At 38.5% G+C, this 21,801-nt stretch overlaps 1 protein-coding gene across 3 annotated transcripts in view; it reads right to left on the reverse strand.

Moving 5' to 3' along the window:
• Window positions 1–21,801, reverse strand: part of SUGCT (succinyl-CoA:glutarate-CoA transferase) — a 747,749-nt gene that overhangs the window by 308,401 nt on the left and 417,547 nt on the right. Inside the window, exon 13 of one of the 3 annotated variants that reach the window (XM_053897879.1) lies at window positions 18,269–18,471. The exons of the other annotated variants lie outside the window; for them this stretch is intronic. Coding sequence (XP_053753854.1) covers window positions 18,454–18,471 — 18 coding nt within the window. The 3' untranslated portion in view covers window positions 18,269–18,453. Of the gene's footprint in view, window positions 1–18,268; window positions 18,472–21,801 lie in introns of those variants that run through there. 3 annotated transcript variants of the gene reach the window in all.

The raw sequence follows: 21,801 nt of genomic DNA on the forward strand, positions 1-21,801 counted from the left end.
GGGTGCGTTCTGTGAACAAATAAATGTACTCCAGTCTGCCTTGTCAATACTCATTATGACCCAGCACAATACATATTGATTTCTCTTTCTGGCTGACATCGGATACTTCCTCATGATTGAACCAAACTGCTTCATTCACGATAACACTAAATGTGTTTTAAAGTCATATGCGAGTATAGGTTGACCATATTTGTAGCGATGATGGTATTCCTAGTAGCATGCAGACTGGAAGCCGATTCTCTCCCTCCAAAGAGATTGTATATTCTGAGGGAAAATAAATAAAACTTTACATTCAGCAGAAACTGAGTTGTCTTTTATACCAGAAAGCAGCTTTTCAACACAAAGGCCAGAACCCTCACCGAGGATTTAACCAAAACAGATGAGGGGCAGAGGGGAGGTGTAGAGTGGGGAACAGGAGAGCAAGAAAGTTGTAATCTGTAAAAACAAAAGTGGCCCGAGAGAATCATCAGGAGGGGGTCCTGGGGAGACCCGTTGGCCAGAGAGCATGCCCACTTGAATGTGGAAGGCCTGAGAAGGGCTTGGTGAGGGCCTCTGAGCAAGAAGTCATCACAAAGACACAGGACACCTGCAGCCGATGAAAGGCAGGAAGCAGGCTGCCAAGGGGGGAGAAAAACCACAAAAGAGACAGAAAAAGCAAACAGGCCAAATGAGTAAAAGGGAAAGCAAGAAGAAGGGAAACACTTCCTAGCCAGGAGAAATCTAATAATATAGTGAATGGGTCCTGAGGAGAAAGGTGAAATGTATGTGAACCTTGCCAAACAGCTAGAGCACCTTGCAAGACAGAAAAGGGAGTGTGAGAGTAATGGAAAGAGAAAGGAGCCATGGCTATTCCGGCGAGGGAGAACTTCCCAAGTGAAGTGAAACCAAGGGCCAAGAAGAAGTATATTGGTGTATTTGTACTTGTTGGTAATGTTAATACAGTTATTTCATCATTTTAGTTCATGCTTTCTCCACAGTGTATGATTACATGGTTCTCAGATAAATCTTTGTTGGTTTTAAGTCTCAAGATACGATGCCGTAAGGATATTCTTGTCCCAAATGTGAGGGCAGCAACAGCTGTTCTCCACCCAAATGGGAATAAATAGTTTTTTATTGGATCTGCCTCTGTTCCTGTCTTCCTGTCAATAAAGAACAGAGGTGGAATAGAGAAGAATCGGTCCATGAAAGCAAATGCAAATTCATAAAAGACTAGGTGTTGAAGAGAAGATGAAATCTGGACTGTTAGACCATTAGCACCTGCTAAATAAACATTAAAAAAAAAAACCCACACAGATAAAATCCAGGACAGTTTAAATTCCATTAAAGTATCTCTTCCTCAGGTGTTAGAGCCACTGTTATAAATAACAGTTCCTTGTGGATAGTCACCCTGAACCATTGCTTGTATTCTCAACTGTTCTCTCACCTCCAGTGTCTAGCCCTTGCAAGTTATCTTCTCTGACAAAGTCAGAATATCAACCTGAGAGATAAACCCAATCATGCCATTCTCTGTTTTAAAACCTCTCCCCCTGTAGAATGAATTCTGAGCTGCTTAGAATGACATTGAACAGTCGTCAGAATCAGACCTCAATCTACAGGCCCATTTTTTTCCTTCTACCATTTTCCTCCTCCCTCATCTTTTTTTGTTCCCCCACTACACAAGACCCTTCAACATTCTAGGAACAAAAATATATGTTCAGATGTTTGTATGCCTCTTCATGCTCTCCCCAACACTTCCAATTCACTTTCCACTACTGACACATCTAAATCCTACTTCTCTTTCAAGGCCCTGCTCCAGTGTCTTTTTCTCAATGAATCTTTCCTTGACCCTCTTAGTCACAGTAATTATTCCCCTTCACACATTTGAATTATGTTAATGCCTAATTGGCATCACTAGAGAGTTGTATGTGTCCAAATTTCCAACTGGACAATAAACACCTCAGGCAGTTTTACCATCTAGGTGTTTTCCTCCTCAACAAAATTTCAGCCTATCCTTGCATTTTGTTAATGCTTGTTCTAATTTCATACTCAGTTTAAATTTAGTGATCACTCCAAGGCCTCCTAATATGTATTCGTAATAATCACACGAAAGAGTTCTATTTTCAGAATGCAATATTTTCCATCCATAATTTCTTAATCAAATCTATAGAAAGTCTAGATCATCAGACCAAATATCAAGTGAAAGTCCAAACAAAAAAGTGACAGTGGATGTCATGTTAACAAAGGGCAAAATCCATGTCATTAATTAAATGGAACAATGTCAGGGCGCCTGGGGGCCCAGTCGTTTAAGCGTCCAACTTCAGCTCAGGTCATGATCTCATGGCTTATGAGTTCGAGCCCCATGTCGGGCTTTGTGCTGACAGCTGGAGCCTACTTCAGATTCTGTGTCTCCCTCTCTCTCTCTCTGCCCCTCCCTGGCTCATACTCTGTCTCTGTCTCTGTCTCTCTCTCTCTCAAAAACAAACATTAAAAAAAATGGAGAAATTTCTTACAGAAAATTGTATCAGGGAAAGCACAAGAGTGCCCCAAATAATTTTTTATCTTATATGTATGACACAGATTGTTGGCTGTATCTTGAGATGTAGAAATAGTGTCTCTTTGTGTCTCACTGCACCCTCAAACAGGACCACTGCAATAATCTACACAAAGAAAAGTACTCAATAATGTGTCAAGTGATTGAAAGATTGAGAAACTCACTATTTATGTTTAATTTGTGAGCTACCAAATTTTCAAAGCTGATAGGAACTACATAAGATAATTTCTTTAGGACTTAGACTATCGAACTAAAAATAGCCTAATAGTGCACAGTAAGTTTTATTAACAATTCAAATCAATTACAATAAAACCTTGAATTGCTAGTAACTTGTTCTGCAAGATGAACAAACAATTCTAATAAATTTTAACTTAATAAACAAGCGATGTCTTGCCATATGAGTAGTATATGACACTGAACATCACATGATCACAACTGAGCCCGTGGTTCTTGAAATTCACTTTGACACACAAGTGCTCTGGATCACAAGCATGTTTCTGGCACAAATTATGCTCTCAAACCAAGGTTTTACCACTCTTGATATGTTTATATCTTTATATAAAAATATAAAATATGACTCTTTCCTTCAAGACGCTGATAGCTTATCTGGAGGGCTAAAATAAATACAGGCAAGAAAGTAAAGAACATAAGACAGTATAAAACCAAGGTCACCAAATTAAAAGATTTGCTTTAGGAAGTTGTAAAAAATATAGTTAGGAGAAGAAGGTGAAAATTAGGCAAAGTAGTTTAGAGCTGATGTGATAAAGAAAGTAACAATTCACCTGTGTTTTTTTATAAAAGAATAATTAGGGGCGCCTAGGTGGCTCAGTCGGCTAAGTGTCCAACTCTTGGTTTTGGCTCAGGTCATGATCTCCTGGGTTGTGAGATTGAGCCCCACATTGGGCTCCATGCTGACAGTGTGGAGCCTTCTTGAGATTCTCTGTCTCCTTCTCTCTCTGTCCCTTCCCCGCTCACTCTCTCCATCTCTTTCACAAAAATAAATAAATAAACTTAAAAATGAAAAAAAAAGAAGAAGAATTAGACATGTATGCAAGGCTACATGTACAAAGTGGTATCTCAGAATAAAATGGAAATTATCTTGGTATCCAATACCAAATTAGTTAACAAATTATGGGGACGTTCATAAAGAAAATACTGTGAAATGATTAAAAATAATCCTTCCATAGGTATATGTGTGTGTTAGTGGAAAATAATACTCAGGATGAGTATTACATGTAACATTTTATAAAACTACATACACAAAAGTCTAAAAAGCTATAGAGGTTACCTCTGACTCTTGAATCAAGGAAGACATCTATTTCCTTCTTTTACTTATCTCCATTATCTGTATTTTTTATGATAAACATGTATTTATTTTATAACAGAAATAAATACTATAAGATTTTCTTAGTGCCTCAGAGCAATTTGGCACTCAAAGTCAGCCTTCCCTTCTCTCTGTGTCCAAGTGATGATATAATAAGATTAAGTCCAGGAAAGAGTTTTGAAATGATAATAAGCTCTGATAAAAAGGAAGAAGGAGAAGGAGAAGAAGAAGAAAAAGAAGAAGAAGAAGAAGAAGAAGAAGAAGAAGAAGAAGAAGAACAACAACAACAACAACAACAACAACAAGGAGAAGAAGAAGAGGAAGAAGAGGAAGACATAGCCATTATACCTTCTGAAGGAAAGTATGATGGTTAATTTTATGTGTCAACTTTACTGCACCATGAGATGCCCAGGTATTTGGTCAAACGTTAATGTGCATGTGTCTGTGAGGATGTTTTTGGATGATATTAACATTTGGGTCCATAGACTAAATAAAACAGATGACCCTCTCCAATGTGGTGGCCCTCATCCAGTCAGTGAAGACCTGGGTACAATGCTGAGTTAAGGGGGGGCTTCACCTGTCTGACTGTGTGAGCTGGGATCTCAGACCTTCAGCTTCAGACCAGAACTATGCCACTGGGTGTGGGGATGTACATATGTGTATCTCCTACTGGTTCTGTTTCCCTGGAGAACCCTAATACAGAAGGGATTCTTGATAAGAAATAGGTTTAAAGGGGTGCCTGGGTGGCTCAGTCAGTTAAGCGTCCAACTTTGGCTCGGGTCATGATCTCATGGTTTGTGAGTTCGAGCCCTGTGTCAGGCTCTGTGCTGACAGCTCGGAGCCTGGAGCCTGCTATGAGCTCTGTGTCTCCCTCTCTCTCCCTCTCTGCTGCTCATGCTTTGTCTCTGTCTCTCAAAAAAAAAAAAAAAAAAAAAAACCATAAAAAAATTTTTTTAAAGAAATAGGTTTAAAGACAGTTAATCTTATAAGTGATGTGTGGGATGGACTACAGGTGAGAAAGGCTAGAGGCTAAGAATCCAGCCAGAAAGATGCTTCAGGGATTGGGCAAAAAGGATGAGGGATGGCAAGCGTGGAGGGGTGCAGCCAGCGGGAGAGCACAGCTATGATGTTGGGAAAGTCAACAGGGCTGAGTTCTAATTCTAGCTGAGCTATTATGCCTTGGAGTGAATAAATCATTTCCTTTCTTGAAGCCTCTGATTCTTCATCTATAAAATGAGTTGTTACCAGAAATCCTCCAGGGTCCTTTTTCTTGTCTATAAATCTCAAATTCTATTATCAATAGGAAACAACACTTAGATGCTTTTATTCAAACTGTGAAAACACTGGCTTAACTTCGTTCTTATGCTATACTGAATATCCCATCAGTGCTCAATAAATAATACATTAAGCAAGCTCTTTTGGACATCATGGTTTAATTGTAGGGCCTGAAAATGCCCTGCCTTTTGGCAAAGTCTCTGCAATATCAATTACTTTATTAACTTTGCAAACATATAAAGGAAAAATGGCCATGTCACTTTGAAACAGGCCCATTTTAATCTAATTCTCTTTCTTAATCACGGAAAAAGCCAATTTATGAGAATAACACATTTCATATCAGATAATTTATTTATAATGAAACATTAAGTAACTTCAGCACTTATGCAATTTGAGGATATTGCACAGGGGTTAAGTGAGTTCCAGTAAAGCAGACCATCATGCCAGTTTGATCTGTGTGCATTCCCTTCCCATAGGTCTGCTATACCTGATGGTTACCGATATCTGAGTCTAAGACAGCCTAGGAAGAAAGAGCCTCGTTAACTTTATTGCAAATAGAAATCTCATGTCAAAGTTGAGGGACCCTTACTGGAGTACTGTACTCAAAAATTAACTTCCCTGGATGTTGAAACTCATGCGATCCATATTATATATCATTCTGATTTTATAGGTACATGTGGTTAAATCCATCTCATCAAATTAAAGCAACTTACAAACAAATCACCAGGCCACAGAAGATGTAATAAGCCCACAGAGAATATATTGCCTCACCCACACTCACCAATGCCATCCTTATCCTAATTGTATGGTTCTCTGGATATTGCTCGAATCACAAATTTGAAAGAATACACCAAGATTTTTCTGTGGCTAGCATACTTAGTTATTCTCTGCATGCCTGTACAAATCAATAGAAAAAAAGAAAGAAGCAAATGCTAAATCTAAATCTCTAAATATGCTAAATCTCTTCAGCCTGTTGTCTGATCTCTTAGAACCTGGACACACGGACCAGCTTTTACTTTCATAAAATTCGTTTCCTTCCTCTGTCTTGGACTCTTTTTACAATTAAACCTGGATCTAACAGCATTTAGCGTCCTGAAGCTTTCAGGTAAGGCAATATTCTACATCATATTTTATTTCTGGTCTTGGCAGTAAACTTGGAAGTAGCTATTAAGTCCAGATTTCTCATCTGGTCAACTCTTGGAAAAAGTACAATAGGGAGAAAGAAAGAAAGAAAGAAAGAAAGAAAGAAAGAAAGAAAGAAAGAAAGAAAGAAAGAAAGAGCCAGATACCTTGACCAACAGGAACTATATGAAATCAGAGGAAAAGTAGTCCACTTGTGCTCCAATAGGAAAGAAAAAAGGGAGGCTCAACATTCCCATCATCAAATGAGAACTTCTTCCAGTGGAGGGGCTCCACGGTAAGCCTTTCGCAGACTTCTATCTAGGCATACTGAACGTGTCATAATGCCTTTCAACTCTTACCTCTTCAGTCCATGCTATCAACTGAGATTTGGTAGATCTCACCTATTATTTCTAAAGGGGGGGGGAGAATTTGTTCCCAAAATATCTGGTTGTCTATCCCCACCTGCCTTCATTTATACAACAAGCCATCTAAATCTCACAGGCTATTTTTCCACAGGCTTGTTTATAATGTGGTAATGATTATGCTAATACCAGCTGGGAATACATCGACGTGGACATGTTTTGTGAGTTTGTTGGGGTGGGGGAGGGCTACATAAGTGCACGAGGACAACTCCTCAATAAAATTATAGTACATGTGTAGCCCTTTTTCCATATTTACTAGTTTGTTGTAAGCTCCTTCTCAAATGGGAAATAGACCATGTTTCCTTTGCAGAGGAATAGTTATTGAATAACGAAGACCATGTGTTCTTGCTACGTCTTATTCATCTGAGTACTTCTGCAACTCTTTTCTGAACCAAATTAATAACAGTATACTAAACTTATTTCCCCAGTGAAAACTTCTGGCTACTAACAGTGTCAGTATATGCAGCTCACTGTCCCCAAGAGCACAGGTCACCACTACGCAACCAAGTCCATGATGGCATCTGAGCGAGGAGAATGCAGCTTTCACGGTATGCAAGGGAAAGCAGACACCCTCTAATTGAATGATACTGTTTACACAAGCAATAGGGTATTACATCACTTTCCCTACAAAGAGAAGAGAATGTAAAATTTCAGAAAAGACAGATAGCAATTTCATGTGTTGCTTGTCACCACAGTCCTCTCCAGCATAATAAAACACACATGGAAAAATCCCTTGTAGCAAGCCTGCTGCATAGCCGATTCTCCCTTCGTCTGGGTGGGGGGGTGTGTATGTGTCTGAAGGAAATGATACCTCTCCTTCGCTCACACACCCACTTGCTGCACAGAGAACTTCAAACGGCATTTCTGAGAAGTGTCTGCTGGATGCTGGGGGCATGGAGGCAAGAGGCTGGCAGCGAGCCTCCTGGGTGGTTAGGGAAGAAGGAAGTACCTCCTTCCTACAGATCAAGAAAATGCACAACCACGTGATGGTTAAACACAGGACAATCCGGTGTTTAGAGAAACTGCCCTTCTTCATTTTTACCTCCCTCCCCAGAGTCAAGTAAATTGTAGACAAAGACAATACAATTCTGGTAGTGAACGGATCTCAAAAAAGGATTCTTCTAATTTTTCTACTATATTACAAATTACAGTACCTCCTTAGCACGTATGACTTTTGCCACATCAATATAAAGGCATTTTTCTGTACCCATACTTGGAAGCAAATAGACTCCTTTATCTCAACAAAACTTTCAGTGAATGTTACCAGTTACAGACGTTTTGTAACACGCTTGTATTTCAAATACGGCGTTTTTGTTCCCAACCCAATATACAGACATGTATGCTTATTATTAAAATGCACTCTACAAAATCCCTACTGGGGGGATTTTAGTTCCATTTGGACATCACAACTGAGACATTCTATTCCGTCCATAGCATGTTCACTCTCTCCAAGTAAAAATTCTTTCTGGTGTTTCTGATATAAACTGAAAAAGTTCATTATAATTCACACATGAAAAATCTCTTTAACAGTTGGAATCAGAAGTAGTAAGAGTTAACGGTCCAGTCCAGTGGATATACTTTTGCAGGTTTCCATCTGAAAGTCATAACATAACCTTTCATTCTGTGTGTCATTGGTACAGAAGGTTTTTCAAGGCAGGGTTCTTCAGCTTGCAAGATGTTAACCAGATGTACTGTAGAGCCTTCCAGGTCTAAACTATGAAGAGTCTGTTTTCAGTCTGTGTGTTGAATTCTTCGTTTGTTTTATTCTTTTATCAAGATCTTCAGGTTTGGGTATTTCTTTTGTTAAAATTATTTTGTTGCTCTCGATTGTTTCTTAAGCTGCGTATTTGCTTAGAGCCAGATTTTGAAACATACTCTTTTTGAACTAAGTAGGGCATACTAATTTAAATTTTGCCATTGAAAAGTATATTTTCAGCAGGAAAATCTCTGCTCCCTATAGCAGGTGCTGGAAGCCCAATCCCAGATGTTCTGATGTGTAAATAGCAAAGAAAGAATTTGAGAAATGGGTGGAGATGCAAGAAAGAGGAAGGCATAAATAAAAAACAGACCTGTCGAAACTTCATTTCACTTGAGTCTATCACTAAAAGCCCTTTCTCAACACTCTGGCCTTTGTTTTCCATTTGTGTGCGTCTATATGCAACCGTTTCTCTGTTTGCAAATGCCACTTCCCAAAACATGGAAACTGTCATAGTACTTGGCCTCAGTGTTCACCTGGCTATACATTTCCAACAAACCAAACTCTACTCCTACATTGACCAGAGTGATATGTCCTGATATGTTCCAGTTGAGTATGCTGAGATTCAAAACCCTATCTTATAGACGTGGTCATTCCTCTCATCTTTATGGCATAGAAGCTTAGAGTTTAATCAAGGCAGCATGATAAACAGGGCCCAGCTAAAGCTTCGACCTCAGTCTCCATAGTTAAAAAGCTAGTTTTGCCCCTTTTGTTCTTACCCATTTGTTACTTGAAGGGATTTCAGAACGCATAGCTTCAACAGGGTTAAAAGGGTGCTTATAAATGTTTTCTCCTTATTTAGCTTATGTTGGCACAGCCCCTCCATCATTTCAATGAGAGACACATGAGCAGAAAGGCCTTTATAATATAGGCAGAACTTTATAACATGGGCAGCTTCCTTCTCAAATATCCTTTTGCTATCAAACTAATCAGTAGTAAGGGATAATTAAAGCCATACACAGCATAGGGCTGAGTTCTGACTACTTTAACCCCTTCACTACCAGGCCCTTCTACATCTACGCTGACAGAGGGAATAGAGAGCATGGCCTTGAAAGGGAGGCGAGCATGGGGGTTAAGGGCACAGGCTCTGAAGCCAGAGATACCTGGCTTTTCGTCATGTATCTAGCAATTACAGGATGTGCAGCTAGAAAGTTACTTACCTCTTCAACACACTTCCCCATCTGTAAAGTGAATGATGATGATTGATGATGATTAAGAGTAGAATATCTGTATCATCTGGCCATTGTGAGGATTCAGTAGATAAGGTGCATAAAAGACTCAGCTTAGAGCCTGACACTTAGCTGTTACTACAGTGCCGCACCTGTACTCTATGCATCAGCCAAAGTGAGCCCTTCTCTCCTCACTGAACCCTTGCCCCTTGTCACTGTATTGCCAAGCATTTGTTGGCCCTGCTTTCCCTGGAAGGCCCTTTTCATATACCCCAATATCTACTCCCTGTACTGGCTTCCCGTCTTCTCTAACCTCTGTTCAGATTTTACCCATCCTTAGAGACATATGTCAAATGCCACTTTTCTATGAAGTTATTTCCTGAACTCATCAGGTTGTAACTCTTACCACCTTGAATCTCCATGATTTTTGTTTTGCTTGTTGTAGAGCATTGAATTCAACATGCTCCTCATTTAATGTCATGTCACAAAGATTGGTTAATGGATAGGGGCATCTGGGTGGCTCAGTTAAGCATCTCTTAGTTTTGGCTCAGGTCATGATCTCACGGTTCATGAGTTCATCAGGCTCTGTGCTGACAGTCTGCTTGGAATTCTCTTTTCCTCTCTCTCTCTCTATCCTCCCCCGCTCACTCACACTCTCTCTCAAAATAAATAAACTTAAAAAAAAAAAGATTGGTCAATGGATAGTCCCTGTGTTATATTTATTTTCCCTTTTATTCCCAATCCCCATTTCAATTCTCTTCTTCCCACAAAAACCCATAAATATGTATCTTTTTATTAAGTGTTCTTGGGAAATATACACTATTTTTATGCAAGCATGCTAATTTATTTAAATAGATACCATGATAAATTTTACTCTGCTTCTTTTATTGTTCCATGCTGTTTCGTGACCCTTCCATGTTTCTTCTGGTATTTCTAACTACTGGGTAATACTCTATGATTTGCATTGCCCACACTTCACCTACACTTTTTTTTAACGGTTTTTGTTTTTGTTTTTGTTTTTTGAGAGACAGAGAGAGAGAGCCAGGAAATGAGCAGGGCAGGGGCAGAGAGAGAGGGAGACACAGAATACAAAGCGGCTACAGGCTCTGAGCTGTCAGCACAGAGCCTCATGTGCGGCTTCAATCGATAACACGAGATCATGACTTGAGCCAAAGTCAGATGTTCAACTGACTGAGCCACCCAGGCACCCCTCACCTACACTTTTGACAATATACTCCTGGCTGCCAGAAATGAGTATGTTCATACATGGCCCCGTATGGCCCTGTTTGGGAATTTTATTGAGATATATACTGAACAGAACAAATGCAGCATCACAGGAAGAGGTAAGCCTATTGACTAAGTAATGCTACACTGTCCTCAGAATGTCTGCACTGGCATGCACTCTCACAAAGGTGTGTGTTGGCCTCTATATCCCCACATCTCTGCCAACTTCTGGCTCTATCCAGACTTCTAATTCTTGTTACTTTATTCAGTGTAAACAGACATCACTATTTACATTTGCATATTTCTGCTTACTAATACATTTATTCTTTATGGTTCTATTTTTTTCTTAGACATTTAGCTTACATAACTTGGAGAATTTTTAAATAAAATACTTGCTTTTTTTCTCTTTACCTTCTGCAAGATCATAAATTCCTCTAAGGTGGTTTGTTTTGTTTTTTGCTCATTTTTGCACTCCCTACGGTGCCTACCACAGCACCTGAGGAAAGACATAAAATGTACGTACACAAAAACACGCTGCAAGCACGGAACTATGAGTGGATGGGAAAAGTTACAGAGAAAAATGAGTGCTTTGAATTCTAAAATAAGTTGGCTATGGTTCACCCTCTTCTTGCTAAAACCATGATTTCCCTTGGCCAGCTGAAATGAACATGGCAGCACCCATAGGGACAGGTAAGAAGAAGGTGAGGAATTCTAAAGTGGAGATTCTACTGAGATACATACTAATCAGATGTGTAAGTATATACTCTTCACTACTCACTTTGAGGACCTAATGGAAATTAGACTGGCAGCTTCATCCTGATAACTCCCAAAGACCTGCTCTTAAACACAGGAGCAACGATTGGTTAAGAAAATGCCCTGTTTGCCAACATCAGTATGTCCTAGAGAGTAAGTAGGCATTTACCAAATGTCCAGTGCAGACAGCTATACTTTCTATGACTTCCCTGGTAAGGACAGAGCAACAGTGGTCTCTCACTTCCATCGTGAACGCTTGTTGGACGTAGATCACGAAGGCTGCCAAGCCACACATTATGGTGATCAAAACAAGGTCTTTGGAGTCAAACAGACCTGGTTAGAATTTTCACTGCCACACACCAGTTATGTCCCTTTTTTTCCTTCTTCTGACATCAATTTTGTCATCTGCAAAATGTGGACCATGACACTGGCTTTAAAGGGTTGTTTTAATACCAAATGAAATCATGGTGTAGTGCTTGACAAATGGTGGCTATTTTATTATGCCTGGTATTTCTTCAACTTATTCCACATTATGAAGATTAAAGCAACAGATGAAGGTATGCTGCTAATATCTGAAATAAGTATTGGAAAGAAATGTCTATACCTATGATACGTGATTCAGTGGGAGGTTTCCCCTGCAAAATTGAATTGCATTTGCTGTAGTGGGGAAAATATACTATTTTAAGAAAGGAAGATTTGATTCCAGTTTGAGCCCCAATTATGCTACTTCCTGGATGTGGAAATTCAAGCAAGTGAGTCCCTTGACCTCAAACCAGTACCCACCACACTGTCAACAGAGATAATATTATCTACACCACAGAGACACTATAAAAATTGGATGTTAACAATGAATGTGAAAGCACTTTGCAACCTGCAAAGTAGCATAAAATATGTTAAAATCATTGATTTCCAAAGACAGGCACCTTGGTTATTACTGGCATTTAGTTAGTGCTAAAACAATAACGTGTTCTATGATTGAAAATGTCAGGAGCATTTTTCTAGGGATGAAATAATGTTGGCAATTTTTTTTCCGTTTACCTTATTGAGAGGTGTTCAACTTCTACTTCGTACTTTGTGAATGAGAAGATTCTGCCTAACATTTGAGACAAAAGGAAAGGAATCACCCTTTCCCTAACTCTATAAGGACTAACAAGAAAAATATCTATTTATAGAGTCAGTAAAGGAGTTTGCTTCTCCAGAACAACGGTTTATTTTAATTTTACGAAAACCGTGAGGCTTGTAAGGGATCCAGTTTACTTCTCTTTGCTGGCTGATAGAACTCTCAGAAAAAAAATGTGAGGTCACTTCTGAATGTGCTGGAGTACACAGCATTTTGTATTTTGTGTTCTCAACTCTTCCCAGATAGATTTTATTATTAATATATAATAATATATTAATGTATATATAATAATATATATATATACACATTTTTTTGGCCCAGATTTTCCTACTTGCTCTTTTATCTTCTTGAGTAAGAAAGTTAAATAAAGACCCAGAACAATCTCAATGATGAGGGAGGGGTGAGTTTGGAGCTTCATAGAGTCTTTTAAAGGAGAGCTACCTTTCACCTGTGTGTCTTCCTTCTGCCCTGTACAGTCCCAGAGCATCTCATTCAGTATTTCTTCATCTGCACACCCACTGTACAAGTTCAGGGGTATTCTGTGTTCAGCGTTTCCTCAAGAAAATATCTCTGGTGAGGGGTACCTGGGTGGCTCAGTCGGTTAAGCATCCGACTTGGCTCAGGTTGTGATCTGGTGGTTCGTGACTTCGAGCACCATGTTGGGCTCTGTGCTGACAGCTCAGAGCCTGGAGCCTGCTTCGGATTCTGTGTCTCCCTCTCTCTCTGTCCCTCCAACACTCACACTCCATCTCTCTCTCAAAAATAAATAAACATTAAAAAATTTTTTTGAAAAGAAAATCTCTCTGGTGAAATTTCTGTCCTTGTTTCTTATCATTCCTTTGTATCGTCAATACTGAGCCTTCAACTTTGTCGTTTGTGTTGTTGAGAATCATTTCTTTAAAAATTTACCCAGATTACTAGCTTCTATATTCTAGGCCTTTAATATTCGAAAGGACATGGCCTATCTACATGCAGTGCTTATATAACAAAGGTGTTTATTTTGTTTTACACAGTTCTAACCTCTGACTGGAAACTTAGAGGCAAAATGACCAGCTCTAATTAAAAAAAAAAAACAAAAAAACAACTTAGTGAGCAAAACTATAATCTTATCTGGTTGAGTATATTTTAGGGAGGAGGAGAGAGGATTATTTTGACTGCAGAGATCATGTCATAAGCCTTCATTTTCTACTGCAGGCTGTGCACAAACTTTAAACTTTTTATATCATTTAATATCTCCAGGACATTTATTTGGTAATCAGTAATAATCCTAACATTTGCATCCTTCCAGTTGCTTTCAAACAGAGTACCAAAGTCTAAGCATTAAAAATTACTAATGCTAAGTGGATGAATAGGTGGTAATGATTTCTTATGTCAAAAAATACCAAGGCTAGACGATACAACAATAATAATAGTCATTATTGTCATTAATCACAGTAATAAAACTGAACTACCAAAACACAATACATTGTGCTTCACTACAGACACATTCTCTTACTTGATTTATTATGAGAGCGACATCAATAGTAGAATTAAGTTGATCACCTACAGATGAATGTCATTGAGGCTATAGAAGGGTTAAAGTTCATTAGGTAAAGGAAACAGTGTTTTGTAGATATCCTTGATTTTTATTCTAACAACAAAAAAGGAGTATAGAAATTCCAATAGATGTAACAGAGCACACTAAAATGATTCATAATTATTAATTATATAAAACATGTATACGTTCTTTTCTAAACTTCCCCAAGTAGAAATTCCCTTGCTCGGAATGTAGTCAGTCTAAAACTAGACATGCTACTGTGTTTTGGCTGTTTCTTTTTTTTTTCTTTTCTTTTCTTTTCTTTTTTTCTTTCTTTCTTTCTTTTTTTTTTCTTTTTTTTTTTTTTTTTTTTGAGAGACAGAGAGAGAGCATGTGCAAGTGAGGGAGGGGCAGAAGGAGAGGGAGAAGGAGAATCTTAAGCAGGCTCCACGCCCAGAGCAGAGCCGGACAAGGGACTCGATCTCATAGTCCTGGGATCAAGACCTGAGACAAAATTGAGTCAGATACTTAACCAACTGAGCCACCCAGACACCCCTTGACTCTTTCTTTTTAATCTCCAAAATTCTTAAATGTTCACCACCGATAGTTTCTTATCTGTATTAAACATTATTAGGAAAAGTACTTAATAGTCATTTGGGTTATATTAAGTTCAAAATCGTTAAGATCACTGACAAGAGGCCAATACATCTGAATGTTAGGGGGACCCCACAGTAAACGTTTTATAATGGTTTAGTCAGAGCTGTAGAACCACAAAAATTATTCCTCAAACAAGCACATAGGATTTAGTCTACATGTACATCTAAGATTCTAATGGATGTGTCTGTTTTCTACTGTTTAAATTACTCCCTCCAAACATCAGAGTTGCACATGGGATGTATCCAGAATTATACTGAAGTTATTAGTGGCTACTTCTTGTTAATAAAGATTAAGCTTTTAGGATTAATCAATGAAGCCTAAAAACTACTCAACCACGGGGGGTGGGGGTGATCATGATAAGCTTTAATTGTGGATTTTATAGTTTTACCCCAAACTTTAACAAAAATATGAACAATAGCTTCAAAACCTTTTTTTTTTTTTAATGGCAAAAGTTTCCCATCAGATTCAGTGATCCACATTTATAGGGAATGTAGCTTTCTTGAACCGGGGGCTCCAAGGTCCGCCACGCTGCTCTGGCAAAAGGTACAATTTTACTTCCCAAAGAGAAAACACAGGCTTAAAGGTGCTATGGTATGAAACTGCCAGAAAGAAGTAAAGAAGAGGCTCATTTCTCAAAAAATGTAGAAAGACCAAGACCTGATGATATTATTTGAACTCCTAAATGCAGCCATTCCTGAGACCAAGAATGCCTCCCAGACTTTGACAATGATGTGAATCTCTAATTTCATTCCTTTCTCTTTAATCCATTTTGAATTAGATTTTGGTCACTAACCAATTAAAGAGTCTAAGATGTTGGTACTCATTTTTTTTTTTTTTTTAGTCTTGGTAGCTTATTTCCTATTGTTCTGTCAGATGTCACTTAGAGCATAACTGAGACCTTAGAATTTTCTGCTGCTAATTTCCTTGAAAACTAGATAATCTTCTTTGAAATGCATAAAGTAAAGCTAACCAGGCACATTAAAAGAGTCTAAGAAGCTCTCCTTTAGAAGAAAATTTTCCAGCTTCTCTCTTCTCCCCAGGCTGAGAAACACATCCCTCTCTCAGCTCCCACGGCAGCACCCGCATGGTAACTAGTGACTTACGCATCCGCAGACTCCTTGGGGACCAGGACCAGGTCTTTCATCTCTGTATCCCCAGAGCCTAACCAAGTACTTAGCATGTGGCAAGCCTTCGGGGAGTGCTTATTAAGTTAATGGGTCTCAGCACGACACGGCTATTTGCCTGGCCCTAGCTGGCTAGCTCACCTCCAAGTCTGAGAATAGCCAACCAAAATTTTCCATTCTCACATTCCTCACAATTGCCTTGCCTTCTCCTCTTCCCATTAACTAATCATTTTGCCCCCAACCTCATTTTGAGCAAATGAACAAAGCATGAACTCTTTCTGCATATCTTTTCACCTTCACACCACCCATCTCCCCTTTCTTTCTGCCAATCTCAGGGCATAAAGTGCCTTCTCCTTGGTTCTCTTTCTTCTCCCTTCCCATACCCTGCATGGTCACCATCTTTTTTTTTTTTTTTTTTTTTTAACGTTTATTTATTTTTGAGCCAGAGAGAGACAGAGCATGAACGGGGTTGGGTCAGAGAGAGAGGGAGACACAGAATCTGAAACAGGCTCCAGGCTCTGAGCTTCAGCACAGAGCCCGACGCGGGGCTCGAACTCACGGAACGTGAGATCATGACCTGAGCCAAAGTCGGCCGCTTAACCGATTGAGCCACCCAGGTGCCCCAGGTCACCATCTTATTCCACTTGCCATGCTCCTTCTTTCTCCAGATATGCAACCTCTTCCTCTCGGCTGTCAGTGCCTTCTCTGAAGTGTGCAAGTCTCCCCCATCCTTGATCTAACATCTCCTTTTTTTTTTAATCCTTCCAGAAATTATTTTTTTAATATATGAAATTTATTGTCAAATTGGTTTCCATACAACACCCAGTGCTCATCCCAAAAGATGCCCTCTTCAATGCCCATCACCTACCCTACCCTCCCTCCCACCCCCCATCAACCCTCAGTTTGTTCTCAGTTTTTAAGAGTCTCTTATAACATCTCCTTTTAATCATCCCTCTGACCTTCTATTCACAGCCAAGCTCCTGGAAAGATTGATCCAACGGGTTCACTCACTCCCATGAATACCTAAACCCCAATGCTACGAGCGCCCTGCCTCTCCCATTCCACAGAAATCTTTCTGAATAAATAACACCTGTCAAGCACTTGTACAATTTTGCAAACTATTTGGTCACTGATGTGGGGTTCCTATGAACTTTAGTTACTTGGCAGCAATATTAAAATAAAACTCTGTGTTATAATGTTTCCCTAAAACGGGGAAGTCAAGCCATAGTGCTAATGGCAAAAGGATAACATAACTGAGTATTTTGTTAGTGTAGATCTGCTATCAATGTATTCATAGATAACAGTGCTATTGTAAACCTGGATTCCATATACAGTGTGAGAGTCATAAATATAAGTAATATTGTATGCACAAAATTATCCCTAAATCATAAAAATTTGGGGGTGCCGGGGTGGCTTAGTCGGTTGAGCGTCCGACTTCGGCTCAGGTCATGATCTCATGGCTCATGGGTTTGAGCCCTGCATCGGGCTCTGTGCTGACAGCTCAGAGCCTGGAGCCTGCTTCCAATTCTGTGTCTCCCTCTCTCTCTGCCCTCCCCTGCTCATGCTCTGTCTCTTTCAAAATAAACAAAGATTTAAAAATTTGTTTAAAATAAATAAGTAAATTATAAAAATTTTAAAACAAAATCTTTTTTAAAGCATCTTAATATCTAGATAAGTGATAATCAGGATATTACATTTAAATGTATACAAACTTGTTCTCACATCAAAAATTTAATCTATAGAGAACGGTTGCTCACAAAATATTTTAAAATATTCACAAATCATTCAAATAATTATATTTAAAATCATTGCAGTTTTGGAATGAATCCCTTTGTGATCAACTGTCACCCACAAATTATAAAAACATGTTAAGAAAAAGAAAGAGTAGGTGAAACTTATGGTTGAAAACATCTTATTTCTTAAAAACATGTTTACCATTAAGATGGCATCAATAATTTTTTAACTGTGACTAAAGGTTTTGGGAAATTACTGAAAATCAGAATGGAAGATAAAATTGTTTTAACTTAAGAAATAAGTTTTTGATTCTGACAAATTTGCCCAAATTCCATATAAAATCACTGGCATAACAAAGATCAAATTCCTACTGAATACCATTAATGAGATTTAATGTTCTTCAGTCTATTCAATATCAGATGTGACAATAGGTACACCCCAAAAACAGAATCTATTTGTATAAGATACAGGCAATTGACATCAGAAACCACACTAAGGAGAGACCTTGGAGAATAGTGGGATCATCCAACTAATTTTTTTTTTAATTGCACCAATTCAAAATTATTTTCCTAAAACTTTAAACCAGGTCTAATATCATGCCATTAACACACATAGACATTTTGCTGCAAAATTTAAGTGTATTTACTCTGTCTTACATGTCTTTTGGATTGAGAAGTGGTAAAGTTTCAGAGGAGACGGCAAGAACTGGAAAGCATTCCCAATACTATCAGCTCCTTGTGTGCATCTGCAGAAAGATTGGCCATTTGTCAAAATATCAACAAGTAGAGATTAATAATGTGCAAGAAGCTACATAATTTTTAGAAATGTGCTGGACTTGCACCCTAGTGCATTATTAGGTGTGATCGAAACATTCCAAAAGCTATGAAAACATCGGATGTTGTAGAAAATGATTTTTCAATCAAACAAATAGGTGGCTGATAAATCAAAGGATTTGGTGATAGTGTTGTACAAATCTGAATTTACTTTGGGTTTAAAATTTCTTTATCATATGCTGAGTCTTTAGAAAGACTTCTTTCTAAAAAGGTTAAACACAGAATTACACGTATTTTCTTACTTTCAAAATTAGAAGTGATTCTTCAGCTAAATTTCAAAATGGATTTTGCAAAAGAGTGGAAACCATATAAAAAAGTATTCTCTCCAAACATGTAAAAATCAACAAAACCATCTTCTTAGATAGGACAAGATTATAGTTTTTTGATTTAGGTATTTCTCCACAGCTCCCATAAAAAAGATAAATACTGATATTTAATTACTATTCTGAAATATGTATTGCTTATATTGGATGCAATATTATTCCAACTTAAATTTACCTTTTAAGGCCAGTAATTTGAGCAAAATGAAAGAGCTACCCTTTAAAAGAAATAAACGCTGAAACAATTGAAGATTTGCAAAAACTCTGTAGATGATACAAACATGATTCACAGATTTTAATTTTACTGATAACATAAGATTAAATTTTTTACAGTTGAATTACCTTTACACATTCTGGTTCTTTGTTTATTTAATACAAACTTCATAGTAATGCACCCTGCATTTCACGGCTATTGCATGGTATATTACTTTAGCTTGTACATATATAGTTATTACATAGCAACTCATATTCTATTCTGAATTATCTGAAAAAGTTTTGGAGTTTGAGGGGACAGTTTATCAAGGGACTTAGTAGCATGTCACAAATTTTAAAACACAGAAATTGTTAACCAACTCAACTGAACTTAAAGATAGCTATTCTATTCATTCATATCAGCTGAGAGAAGTGATGATGTGATATTGATTTAATTCCATCATAATTAAAATACTGTTATAATTGACATTTTAACACTTATTTATAGGTCCAAAAGCTTTATTGTTGTGGAACAATGTTGATACTATTGTTTGGATGAGATAACGGAATCAGCATGTTATTTTATGAAAATCCTCTCTTAATATTAAAAAAAAAAAAACCTTATTTTGTCAAATGTTAAAATGAAATGCCTTCTAAAACCTCTTGCATGCTTACTTAGGATCAAATCTGGAGAATTCAATCCCACAAATTGAAAGTAATCTGAGACCACACACACACATACGCGCATGCACACGCACACTCACACACACACTCAGTTTGGGGTGTCACATTTGAAATGTTTCTATTTTTTAATGTCTATTTCTTTTTGAGAGAGAGAGAGACAGAGACAGAGTGTGAATGGGGGAGGGGCAGAGAGAGACAGATACACAGAATCTGAAGTGGGCTCCAGGCTCTGAGCTGTCAACACAGAGCCCAACGCAGGGCTCAAACTCACAAACCTACATCATGACCTGAGCTGAAGTCGGAGGCTTAACTGACTGAGCCACTCAGGCGTCCCTTACATCAAATGTTTCTTAATCTTTCCTGATTTGGTCCCTTTAAGAACATAAGGAGTCCTATAGGTTCCCTCCCTCCATTCCAGACATAGTATATACACACAGACCCCTGGCTAAAGCCTAACATGGGAACTCTCCTAAGGAAAATGGGCCCCAGGTTAGTCAATTTTTCTTCAAACAAGATGATTTTCCTTTTGTGGTCCCCAAAGGATCATAAGACATAGTTTAGTTTTGTTTTGACTTGTTTTGTATTGTTGTAAGAATTCTAAAATAAATTCTTCTAGTGTTTCTCCTGTGGTAAAGTCACTAGAAGACATCAAACCGTTTTGGTTGGATCCTTATTCCTGAAGAAACCATGCACAGATTTTAAACAACCTCATAAAAATCCACATGAGGCCACCCGTCCAGTCTGCCCCATTCCTTAGACCCATTCCCTCGGCTGTTTGATCTCATCTCTCAGGCTTTTGGAAGGAGGATATTCAGAAGGACTAGCTAAAGACTGTCCCATACATGTGGCAGAAACATATTTTTAAAATTTCACATGCTCAGTACAAACTGTAAGCACATCACTGTGGAGGTGACTGGGAACTTCTTCCTTGTTATAATAAGAGCAAGAACCATTGTTATTATTATTATTATTATTATTATTATTATTACATTTTTGAGTAGTTTAATTTTCTAAACAACCACAAAGCAATTCTAATTTAATTCTTTCTCACATGTTATGGATAATTATATCGTGGGGGGGGGTGGGGCGGGGAAAGAGGCCACGAAGAGACTAAAAAAAAAAAAACATCCTGTGACCTCCTCGGCTGCATCACTGAATTTGTAGTCAGAAGACCCCCCCCCCATCTCTGCTGCTTACTGTGTGGCCATAAGCATGTCTAAGCTTCCCAACTCTGCTTCCTCATCATTAAAACAGGCATAATACCACCCACCAGACAGAGTTGTTGTGAGGTTTAAACTAGATAGCTCATAACCTTTCTTCCACTCTAATTTTTAATCCTTACACTGAAGTGTCTCTATACTTCGTCAGCATGCATCTTGTATTCTAGTCACACCAAACTCCTGAAGCTTCTCTAAAAATGTCATCTTCTGGACACCCGGGTGGCTCAGTCAGTGATGCATCAGACTCGGTTTCAGCTCAGGTCATGATCTCACAGTTTGTGAGTTCAAGCTCCACATTGGGCTCTACACTGACAGGGCAGAGCCTGCTTGGGATTTCCTCTCTCTCTCTCTCTCTCCCTCTCTCTCTCTCTCTGTCCCTCCCCTGCTCATGCTCTGTCTTTCTCAAAAATAAATCAATAAGCTTTAAAAAAATGAAAATGCATAATTAAAAAAATAAGTTAAAATGTCATCTTCATTCTTTCCCTTTGTTTCAAAATCCTTCTTCATCTGTTTACTTGGATAGTATAGATTAACGCATCAACACTCAAGAAACCCTTTCCTGACCATCTCCAAGTTGAATGAGCTCATCCTCCAGGCCCCGCAATCAACTTGTACAAATGTAATATTTACCTGTCTATTGGTCCAACTCCCAGACCACACTCTACATCCCTCGAGTTCCTAAACTGTGCCCTCCATCTCTTCCATCTCAAATTTTGTACCTAGCACATGCCTAACCCACAGTGCGGGGTGTGGGGGGACTCAATGGATGATTAAATGAACATACGACATACAGAAAAGAATTGGGCTTGGTTTTTGTGATATTAGT

The sequence above is a fragment of the Panthera pardus genome, unplaced genomic scaffold (assembly GCF_024362965.1).
Source record: "Panthera pardus isolate Hobbes unplaced genomic scaffold, ASM2436296v1 HiC_scaffold_8, whole genome shotgun sequence".
Lineage (NCBI taxonomy): Eukaryota > Metazoa > Chordata > Mammalia > Carnivora > Felidae > Panthera > Panthera pardus.